This window comes from Acipenser ruthenus, chromosome 25 (assembly GCF_902713425.1).
Source record: "Acipenser ruthenus chromosome 25, fAciRut3.2 maternal haplotype, whole genome shotgun sequence".
NCBI lineage: Eukaryota > Metazoa > Chordata > Actinopteri > Acipenseriformes > Acipenseridae > Acipenser > Acipenser ruthenus.
The window spans coordinates 10,479,656-10,491,478 of NC_081213.1; the positions used below are offsets into that span (position 1 = coordinate 10,479,656).

Consider the following 11,823-nt stretch of genomic DNA (forward strand, 5'->3'; position numbering starts at 1 on the left):
GCAGAGACTGGGATCTAGTGTTATCAGCTAAGGAGTGGTGAAACATGAAAGCTTTTAACTCTATATTAACTCTAATGATAACAATCCAATCAGAAACCAGTGAGCAAAAGGGGAATTAAATCAGCAGGTTTTAGAGCCAGACTGGGCCCGATCAGACAGCCCTACTTAACTTAACCTCGGGTAGTCCTGGTAGATGCTAGGGTTTATAATCCAGATGTTAATTATTTTCATAACTTTGGGATACCATATATTCTAATCTCAACAGTGGCAGAATTTATACGTTACTGTTTAAATCAATTGAATAGAACTAACAGACAGAAATCAAACAAACATAACAGTTCTAGTTTCTTAGCATAAAAAAAGACACACAACACATTTTGGTGAAAAAAAAAACTGCCATTTATTCTTTCACATATAAAAAAAGGTTTTGGTTCACACAAAATGTAACCCAGGCCACTGGCACAGTTCTCTAGTTAATATAAAAGTCAGAGTGCCTTTGCTCAGACTTGGACATTAATTTTTTTTTTTTGCTATTGCGCAGAGTGGCACCGCAAACAGAGAGGCTTCATTTCAAACCCCATACGTACTGTAGATCCTTTGTAAACTAACCCTGCAGTGTGAGGGGAGGAATCAGGGGACCGTTCCTTCAACATTCATCCTCCCAGTAAGCAGATTCACTCCCAATTACTATTGAAGTGCATTTCCCAACAGACCTCTGCAAGAAATACTGTCACTACTCATTTGGTGTTGAGTAATCACTTGTATGTGTGCTTGGAAAACACTGATCTGCATGGTGCGTGTTCTCCACATGTTGGAGTGCATTCATCTAACTTCACAGTTTTCAGCACTCGCAGATAAGCGGATAGTAATCAAAAGCATTATATATATATAATAACTCATCACATTAGATTCTTAAGTCCCTTGTTTTTGTACAGCATTTAGTATTTTTATGCTATTTCCACTGCAGCTCAGGAGGAGAAACCAATTCAAATTCCCTTCCTGTGAAACATGTAAAAGAACCCCCACATCTCAACCCAGTCCTGAAATATTACAAAGGGTTACGAGTGTAACTAGTCGGAGACAGAGGTTTAACAGAAGGGGTCCCAATACCTGCAGCACATGAAGGGAATCTGGCAGGCGTGATGGCAGGAGCATCTGATAAAGGAAATAAGGTATGGAAATGGACCTCAGAGCTAAAAACTGAACAGGCATTTATTTAGCTTGACACAACCTCGGACATCCGCCAGCCAAATTCTCTCCCTCGTCAGCAACAGATTAGGCTGCAGTGGGAATGGAAGAGGTAAAGAGGGTTGGGGGGGGGGTGGCGCTTTAAAATGAAATCTTAAGGGATTGAAGCGGTTTAGACCCAAGAGAAGAAGTGGTGCAGATGAATAGTGATGGTGTGCAAGCACAGACTAAAATTAATGAAGCCTCTATTCTGTGCTATAAAGACATTATACTGTTAGAAGCCCTCAGCTTATTTAATACAAATATGTTTCAACTAAAACTTGGGTCATTCCATGTCTGGAAATTGAATCGAATAGCACAGGATCTGCATTCTACTATTAAAAAAACAAAAAGGGAAGAAAATGCATTGGACTAACATTCTCCCCCACCAAAAACAAAAGGAAGCTTCAAATTAAACAGAACCCAGACATGAGTACAGAAACTCAAAAACATTTCCTGTCATTTGCGTGGATAGGAGACCAGCTTGCACAGGCAGGTCACATGGCCAGACAATCATATTTTACTGACCATTTTCTTTCCATCACAATTATCTAGGAAAGAGGGAGGACAGGGGTCAAAAAGACAGTTCCAAAAAGGAGGTCCTTTTAGGCGAGCGATCAGCCGGTTATTCCAGCTGCTTCCAATGACAGTGAATACAGAACCAATGGCTGTTCTTGCACTCCGAGGCAGTCTGCAATTCAAGTGGATGTGCCGCTACTGAGCGAGACATTCCTCAGATTCTTTAGGGCAACTGAAAGATCTCACAGTATCCATCCTTCCCCATGGCACGCTACTGGATCTCTCCCATGTACAGCCTTTTGTCACTGGATCCTGAAAGAACTGAAAAGAGGAGAAACATTTTATTTAACAAATCTCTTTACAAAACACCAAGCTTTTTTGTACACTGAAATTGGCATAAAAAAAATAAAACACACAACCCAACATCACCACACACAGGAGTTCTACAAATACGAAGCCACTGCGTTGAAAATGAACACATTTAAACAGTAGCCAGGTACATATAGCCTTAAACAGCATTGTACAGGTTTGCACGGTTCAAAGGAAGCAAGGAAAAGTGATACTGATTTAAAAATCTGAAGCATTTATATTTTAATACAACGCTTCTGTTAAACATTGATGTCACTGGAGATGAGTAAAGATGCAATAACTGGTGCCAGGACGAACATGGAATTTTGATGTTCGGATATCTGTGAATGATTCAGACAAGTATTCGAAAATTCGTTAACTTGCAAAAGGTTATCAAAGCCACTGTATGTAACACTATTAAAGTTTTAATATGTCTCAGTAGTAAGAATAGGTTAAGACAGCCTTACTTAGTTTAATATCACTATACATTATTTTATTCTTTACAAAGTAATCTAATTTTATAAAAGAGTACTACGAGCAACACAATGACACTGTATTCAGGTTTGTCAAAGTTGTGTATAATGGCATGTCCCATTCCCTGGGCTGCACAAATGATGCTCAGTTTAACAAAAACAGATTGGACGTGAAGAGCTGAAAGGAGTTCCCTCAATGCAGGGAGAAGAGAAGCTAGCAGTAATTCAGGAGGGATGGTTCCCTCAATACAGGGAGATGAGAAGCTAGCAGTAATTCAGGAGGGATGGTTCCCTCAACGCAGGGAGATGAGAAGCGAGCAGTAATTCAGGAGGGATGGTTTCTCAAGGCACACTCACCAATAGGCTCCTCAGGGTGGAAGGCGACCTCGTTCACAGAGCCGGCGTGACCAGGCAGCTTGTAGAGGATCCTCCGGGAAGTGGTGTCCCACACGTACACAAACCTGCACAGACAGACAGAGTCAACAGGGGAGAACCACCAAACGCTGGATTCAAAAGTGTCAACCCTTTGCTCACATTAAGAAACTGAGCATTGCAGTTTAACATAACTACATAATAAAACCCAGAGATACCTTCCACTAAGGTGCCTAGAGTATACAATATGAAGGTGTCAAGAAATTCACACTTTGAGATTTAATCATTCGTACACAGCCAAAATATGGACAGATCTGAGGGCACATGGTGCAGTCCAGTATAGTTAAGCGTTGGACAATCACTCTGTGACTGCATGGAGGGGTAAACCAAGACATCTGCCGTTTAAAGACTTTTCATTTCTAACAGTTCTCCTTGCTCTTATTCTTACTGAGCTGCAGAGAAGCGACACCCTCGGAAGCTTTCTGGTGTAGAAATAACATCCGTTCAAATTTAAAAGGGCATGTTCAGCTGCACTGTTTAGACAGATTCGGTTATAAAAAGGAGGCTAGATCACCAGTGCACTTCCATGCATCACGTCACTACATTCAAAATAAAACTGCTAGGGTTACAAGAGCAGCAACAAGTACCTCAGCAGGGTGCCTAGGTGATTCGTTACCCAAGTGTGTGATATTAACAGCTCATTGTGGTCAGCCCTGCTTCCAACTTGAGTTCGTGTTTATAAAAAACAGCCAGACCAGCTTGGCTGAGAAGACAGACGCAGAGAGAGAGAGAGGGAGGAGAGAGAGAGAGAGAAAGCCAACAGCACATTTCTTGTGATGCTGCTAAAAATAAATGCCGACATCACGTGGATTCCTGGTTTAATGCACTCGTGGCTGGGTTGAAGTATTGATGTTTGGAAACAGATTAAGCATTCCATCACAGTGAGGCTCTTCTGTCATCACAAATCCACAGCAGAGCTACTACAGTACATCACAGTGACAGTAAGCTAACCCCGCTGCCTGCACTGCAGAGTCATCCAAATTAAACACACTCCATGAAATGCTTTTGTGCGCTAGCCCAAGACAATAAGCCAGTTGAGAGCCCAGGCGAGTCCATTTTTAGAAAACATTTGGGAGTTGCAATTTTGGAATACAAAGAAGAAACAAGATCCACAACACAAGACAAGGAGTTGTCGTTTCTACATCGACGTTCCAGGTAATTCTGAGAGGGAGTCTGCTTTAAATATTCCATCAGCATGCTGGAAGGATTGTGAATCATTAAGAAAATCATTAATAGAACAAATCAGCTATGCAATAGTACATTCAATTTAGATATGCCATCTAATAACATTGACAAGACTCCCACGTTGGGTCTTGCTACATCAAAACAAACCTTTGCATATTTCCTTGATTAACCAGCTAGATCAAACTCCCCTAGAATAACCACTACATGTGCTTTAGATCCTATTTCTACTAAACTATTAAAATAAGTATTCTCTAGGATTAATACTAGAGTTAAGTATTAGTAATAGTTCCCTTTCATCTGGCATTGTTCTTTAAGGTTGCTGTGGTAAAACCATTGCTTAAACCTACTATGGATCCAAAAGTTCTCAATTTCAGGCCTATTTCTAGTCTCCCCTTTTTATCCAAACTTCAGAGAGTAGTAGCTAATTGCAGTATATGAGAAATTTCAGTTTCCGCCTGGGTACTGAAACTGCACTTAGTGATAAATGATGTGCGGTTATCTTCAGATATGGGCTCAACCTCAGTTGTTGTACTTCTGGATCTAAGTGCAGCATTCAACACTCCTCTTGTGATTGATCGTCTTGAGAATCTAGCAGCATTGTCAGGTTGTATCCTGTCTTGGTTTAAAATCTTTGTTAAAACTGAGGAAGAATCCTCTTATCTGAAGTTACACGTGGTGTCCCGCAGGGTTCCGTTCTTGGTCAAATTTTGTTTTCCTTGTATAGGCTACTCTTGGGCGATACTATCTGTAGACATGAAATATTTTAATTGCTATCCTGATACGCAATTGCAATTATATTTCTCTAAAACCGGGTGATACAGCTGAAAATACTCCAACTACCTGTCTTGCTGACATTAACCAATGGATGTCAAAAAACCTTTTAAAATGACAGTAAAACAGATGATGCTCTTGGGATCATAGAATCAACTAAATAATATAAATCCATCCGATTTCACATTTGGTAGTTACTCCTCCAGGCTGAGATGAGAAACGTGGGTGTCATTTGATCAGAATGTAACTAAAGTGTCTTTTTAATTTAAGAAAAAACGGGTTTCTAGTCGTTTTTTCTCCGGAGAAAACTGAGAAAACCATTCAATTGCCGAGTGGGAGCGACAGGAGCCGAGACAAGCCGGAAAAATAAATAAATAAATAAAAAAGGGCGTATCTCATGAACAGTCATACTTGCCCCTGGCATCACATAGGGGCGGTCATAAGGAAACAAGCTGGCTGTTACTGAATCAGCACACAGAGAATATCACAGACATTTGCAGAGCTTTTTTTAGATGTTATAGTAATAAAATAATGACTTGGATCGCATTATTGAGGAGTTTGGTGATAAAACGAGCGATCAGGAGATGACTTATCGGTATGTACAATTATTATTATTATTTATTTCTTAGCATATGTGAAAGCGATAGCGAACAAAAGGGTGGGGCGGGGCTGGAGATGCCTAGTGAGTGCTTTGTTGTTATGCAGGGCCTTTCAAACCTGTTTGTGGAAAAAAAATACTTTTAAACAGCGCGTCTAAAATTAACTGCGCGTGTGAAAATAAATTGGACCCGACGCGCCTGACACGCACTTAATAAATGGACTGCAAAGGGTTAACACGTAGGCATGGTTATTGCAATGCTCTTTTCTCTGGTATTTCAAGTTGTGTTACCTCAGCTGCAGCTTGTGCAAAATGCTGCTGCCAGAGTGAACTAAAGCAGAGAAGTATAAACACATGACCCCGTGTAGCAGCCTTACACTGGCTTCCTGTACAGTTTAGGACTGATTTTAAGGTCTTGCTTTTAACAAAGCTTTAAAATGGCCTTGCTCCCCTAGATCTAAAAGATGGGGTCAGAAAATATGTATCCAATCGCTCTTCGATCACAGGAGGAAGGTTTACTCAGTATTCTATTGATATAGAAAAAAGCAGGCGGCAGAGCATTCAGCTTTAGAGCCCCAAAGTTGTGGAACGATCTGCCACGATTTGTAAGCGAGGCACTGTCTGTTGCTGCTTTTAAAGTAAGATTAATAGACACATTTATAAATTTAGCACATGTATTTTAAAAAGGAAGATTTCAGATGTACTCCTTATTTATACTTATTTTTAAATCACAGCTTGTTAACCAGGGAGAGCAGGTATAGAGAACAGTGTGTCCAGTGAAACGTATCAACAGCAATGATGCACATCCTATAAGGGAGCATTACTCCTGGTCAGTCTTACCTGTCTGCAGACCCTGCTGCTATTTTGCTCCCATCTGGAGACCAAGAACATCTTAGAAGGTTCTGCAACAATAAACAGACATTAAAACCTGCAACTGATTTCACAGTGCAATATCCAAACCTCTCTCAATAAGAAAGGTGTTGAAGGTGATGGAATTACATTAAAAGGACTCAGACAACACTTGCACAACTGATCTCGCCATACAAATACAGTCTCACACACTCATTCCTTCCTGCCCTCGTTCTATCTTGTTTAAGGTTGCACAATGCAGTATTGTTCTCAGCCCCAGCGGTTTTGCAGTCAGCAGAAATAAAACTACTACTATGAGGTCAATACCTTTTCAAAGTTGTGAATGCTTCCTTGGAATATCTTCAGACACCTTTCTTTTGGTGCAAAAGGGCGTACGTCCCAGATACGAACTAAAGTCAGAAAAAAAACGTTAAGATAGTACACAGGTATTTGACAAAACAGTGGCACAGAATGATCAATTCAAAAGAACTTGGCATTTCCAGACATCAGGTCATATCAGCAAATGAGTCCCCAGAATGAATGAACTTTTCAAATATGAAGATCTGAACAGGCCAGCACTTCACCTCAGCTATTAAAGGATACACTCATCGAAAACAAAGGGACGTGGTTAACATTGCACTTCAAGAGGCTTTTACTGCCATTCTACGAACAAAAATAAAACACAAAAGACGCACCTGTGTTGTCCATGGAGTTGGAGAGCAGGTAGGAGCCCTCTGAGCTCAGGCTGAGTCCAGTCAGAGAGTCAGCGTGGCCGCGCATCGTGTAAATCAGCTTGTTCTGTCGCAGGTCCCACACCTGGTGAAGAGGAACACATTCAACACATGAAGCGGGACAAGCCCTCACAGCTTCATTACATGAAACTGACCGAACTGCACACCCTTGTGGCAATGTACAAAGTTTAGCACCACAGAGTGTTCCACTTACAGATGAAGTGTGCACATTTAACATGCTGTATGGTCACAGTACAGATAAACTGGGTTTTCATTCACACAAACTGCTGTTCAAAACAAAACTAAGTCATTACTATTATGGGCTTAATACCCATCAGGAAATGCATCATGATGGGCACTTGCACGATGTGTAATAAAATCAAATGATCATTTCATGGACTATTGGTAGCTAGGGATATTGGGTATTCTTACCAACTATAAAACACACTTAGTCTTCATTCAAGAACCATTACAAAACTACAATGAGCTATACTGTGCTTCTGGTCTATACAAATGGCATATCCCTCGATCGCTGTACGATATTTTAAAAATACACAATCGATACACAATGAAATCGAGACACCCCAAATTATCCACTTTTTTTTTTATCTTGTCAGTTCACTGGAGTTGTGACAGCATAACTTTTCAAAAGTTGGAAACAAGCAGCCTACCTTATTAAATGTGCAGTTTTGTCTACACAGGGATGGACAGAACACTTCCACTGCAAGATTAGCATTAGCCACTCTTGAGCTTCTTGTAAAGGTGTTGAAACTCAAACTGCTAGGACTGTGCACCTGTCTAACGCTCCACGTGTCCCAGCAAGTTTGATGAATAGCTGCAGGCATGGAAAGGACTCCGATCTCAGACACAGGCATCTCAATCCTGACTACTGCAGAGGAACAGAAGGAGCCGCACACTTACCTTGATGTCATTGTCAATCCCTCCGGATATGATCTGGTCGCTGGTGTCGTTGAATGTGACGGAGAGGACCTGGTAGGTGTTCTGGAACGTGTGCACAGCAGCTTTCTTACGGATATCCCAAAGCTTCAAAAACAGACACATCATTCATTTCAAAAGACAAGGAAAAGCAACCGCCGCCTGCACTTCAGACAAATAACTTTGGAATTCAAGAATTTGGGTTTTAAAGTTCAGCTAAAACTGCTGGAACACAGAAATCAAAAACTTAATGCTTCACTTATGGGGGGGTGGGGGAAAGAGTACACTGAAGGTGGCAATAGCTGAAACTCTTGCCTAGTACTTAGTCCCCTATAGTTTACCTTGGAATACTAACTTGAGCATTGATTTTATTCATTTATTTTTTTTTTTTTTTTAAAACACCTGGAAAGCCAGCCTGCCTCTTCATCTACACCGGAGCCCTTACTTTAACTGTGCCGTCGTCGCTGCCTGTGCAGACGACCTGTGGGCCGCGCCTGGCCGGGTAGCAGGAGTTCACGAACGATGTGTGTCCCTTCAGCCTCTTCATCCTCTCACCCGTCTCGCTGTCCCACACCCCCACCGTCTTATCTGTGGAAGCTGAGAACAGCAAGCTGCAAGGCATTTAGAATTGGATTAAGACAGGGTGCACAAAACTTCAGAATGTTCACCCCTGTATCATTCAAGTAACTTGACTTCCAATTCTTGTTCTGTTGCTGTTAATCATACAAGTTTTCCGCTTAGCATGGTTCAAAGCAATATTTTCTCTAATAAAAGGGACTTTTTGCATCAATGTGAGACTGAAGATAAGAGCGAGACTAATTTGATTAATACCACCTTCAAACACCTGTACAAACTTCTCTGCTCACAATTTCATTGTGCTGGTTAAGAGAATTGCTGCTGTGAGAACCATTGCGTGAATGAGGCTTTGTATTAAATATTACAGGAAAGCTCACACAGGTGTTTAAGGCAAAACTATTAATTAGTCCTAATCTTTTACCTTTAGCCTCTGGTTCTGCCACTAACCTGCCATCTGTATTGTAATGCAACTCCATGACAGCCCCGCTGTGGCCCTTGAGTGTGGCGAAGTTATCACAGTCACCATAGACATTCCACATCACTGCAAAGACATGCAAACACCAAGCCAGTTATAATACAGCCGGGTGGAAATCTAGCCATTTAAAAAAGCAGGGATGGAAATAAGACTTTCATTGCAGAGCAGTTTGATCCATTCCTGATTTTGCTGCAAGTTTAGTATGCACCTGAGCTTGTTACCTATACACTGTGGCTAATCAAGCTCGTAGTAAAACCTGGAATGTGTGAAACTGCTGTGCAATAGGAGTCTTATTTCTCTCCTAGAAAGGTCTTGTGCACCAAATGTTTTGAGAGATGGCCGAGTATTACACAATATAAAAACCGGTCTTCAACATTGAGAGAAAAGACAATTGAAGAGTAACTGAATACTCACACACTAGAAAATACTTGATTTGATTACTGTAGGTCACTGGTTCCCAACCTGTGGTCCGTGAGTAAACTCCAGGTGTATAGCAAGCCAAATTATCATTTGAGAGATCTTCAAATGACTTCCTGTTTATTTTGAGATATTTGAAATTATTTAGAGATCTTTAAGATCTTAATTTTAAAAGATTGCTACATGGTAGTTTGGTGTACCATGCTAGCAAAATCCATGTGGTTTCCATATTTAAAGATATCTCAAAATAACTTCCTGTTCATTTAGAAGATATCTCTAAATCATTTAGAGATATCAAAATGAACAGGAAGCAATTTGAAGATCTCTAAATGACTTCCTGTGAAAATGCTCTGTCTTGAATGGACTTCCTGTTCATTTAGAGATATCTTTAAACTGGAAGTAATTGAGATATCTTCAAATGATTTGGAAATATCATTAAAACCCTAATTTTAAAAAGATCTCTAACTGAGTTTGGCATACCATGCTTGCAAAATCTTTTTCATTTTTAGATATCTCTGATGTACAGACTTCTTTAAATGGATTTGCGATAGAAATGTTTTACAGATGCCTCTAAATATTTCAAGATACCTTCAAATTCAATTTGAGAGATCTCTAAATGATAATTTGGCTTGCCATACAGGTGGTCCGCAAACAGCTCCCAAAATTCGGTTACACAGTTCTTGCAAAAACCCATTTCTACAGTACCGCACGTTGTGCAACTACAATATGTATTACTAAGCAACACAAACAGCTTTAACCACATTATATATAATAAGATATGTATGTAGTCTGTGCACCTCCCCCCATACATCACACCGGAGGTGAATTCCAAAGGAAAGCACTTCTACTTACAGATGAGTCTGTCGAATCCAGCTGATGCCAGGGTAGCACCATTGGGATGAAACTTGCAGCAGTGAACTTCTCCCTCGTGTCCACAGAGAAGCATGATCGGTGCCTGCAAACTGGAGCTCCTGGGGGGGCCCTGGGATTTAAAGGATATGGTCACTGTCTTTAGAAACAGGGAGCCTTGTGTAGATGCAGAAGATCGAAGGAAGGAGCAATCTGTGTAGACATGTGTCTGTGAGGCACTGGCTGTTAATGAGGAGTACATTTTGACTTATTTCTCCCCCTCAGAAGAGGAGAATGTTTGATGCTTTCCAAGATTCAACACTGCCCTGTTTAAAGTCAAATTGTGTTGTTACATTATGAATGTAATTTCACCCCAGAGGTCTAGGGGTAAAATACATATTGCTGTGCATTTGTTCAGGTTAGTTATAATTTTTTTCTCCAGCTAAATAACCATGAACAAAAAGTAAACTTATAAAAACACCAAACGCAAAAGTCCACAAACACACACAAAAAAGACAGTTGGCATTACTGTACAAAACCATAAAATAGAAAAAACAGTACCGAGAACTTCCGGCATAAACACCAGTCAGATGCAAACGACGATGCAACGATTTTATAAACCGATAGTTTGAATGAGATATCGTCTATACTAGGATTAGCGCAGTAGAGCAATGACAGTGAAATCCAACAGCAAACACGACAATTAAACAAAGCCAAGATGCCAACCTAATACATATAGTCGACAATGTAATCACATACTGTTCATGCAAATCTTTAGAGCCTACACATTTCTCAAGCGCACTGCGTTGTGGGAACTATAGTTCGAGTGTACACAGTTACCTACAACACAACAATGCCTAGAGACACAATTAACAAACGTACCATGTGCAGCTCTCGTCCCTTTAACGCCAAAAAGAGGTAAAACGCAAAACTATGAAACGGGTGACCGCTTGTTCAAAAGCCACACTTACCATCGGCATGAGCTGCTGCTGTCCCGGAGCCGCCATCTCACTGCGCGGTTTCTTCAAGGCCGGAACCAGGGCCATCTCGTTGGGCCCGGGGCCTTTCCTTTTCTTGGGCTCAATCATGTCTCTTTAATACTTAAATAAAGAAAACTTTTAATTCAAATGATCCAAACAAAGCCCCGTCACCAGCTCCCGTCTCTCTCAGCGCAGCAACAGACTCTCCACGAGCACCCACAAGCACTCGCGCACATCAACTCCCGCCTGCGAGCCTCCTGGTTGGCTGATATGTAAGCAGCTTGATCGTATTCGTGTTTTCCATTGTTTTCTTTTCTTGTCAATCACAAGGTCAATTGCTTACACCCGCCTATAATACAAACGTTTCATTGGTTGGTTTTAAAGCACGGGATACTTCTGGGTTTGTATTGGTTGTTGTAAATGCCTATTTAAACAGGAAGGCAAGTGATTGGCTTCT

The 11,823-nt window shown here is 40.9% G+C and overlaps 1 protein-coding gene across 1 annotated transcript; it reads right to left on the bottom strand.

Annotated features, from left to right (window-relative positions):
- Positions 1 to 375: 375 nt before the first annotated feature.
- Positions 376 to 11,624, bottom strand: LOC117414172 (U5 small nuclear ribonucleoprotein 40 kDa protein). The gene is made up of 10 exons (XM_034023951.3): positions 11,358 to 11,624; positions 10,390 to 10,519; positions 9,093 to 9,186; positions 8,515 to 8,680; positions 8,055 to 8,177; positions 7,098 to 7,218; positions 6,730 to 6,812; positions 6,394 to 6,455; positions 2,925 to 3,028; positions 376 to 2,067 (listed from the first exon to the last, which is right to left on the bottom strand). Exons 1-10 carry the CDS (start codon positions 11,472 to 11,474, stop codon positions 2,018 to 2,020), a joined length of 1,050 nt encoding a protein of 349 aa, XP_033879842.3. The 5' UTR covers positions 11,475 to 11,624; the 3' UTR covers positions 376 to 2,017.
- Positions 11,625 to 11,823: the final 199 nt, after the last annotated feature.

Bases quoted from the DNA above. Each gene is read 5' to 3' on its own strand.
- LOC117414172 (XM_034023951.3), bottom strand. From the start codon at position 11,474: ATGATTGAGCCCAAGAAAAGGAAAGGCCCCGGGCCCAACGAGATGGCC. The intron at 8,681-9,092 runs GTTAGTGGCAGA...AATGCCTTGCAG, and splicing joins CATTACAATACAGATGGCAG to CTTGCTGTTCTCAGCTTCCA. The intron at 6,456-6,729 runs GTATTGACCTCA...TTATTGTTGCAG, and splicing joins GCATTCACAACTTTGAAAAG to AACCTTCTAAGATGTTCTTG.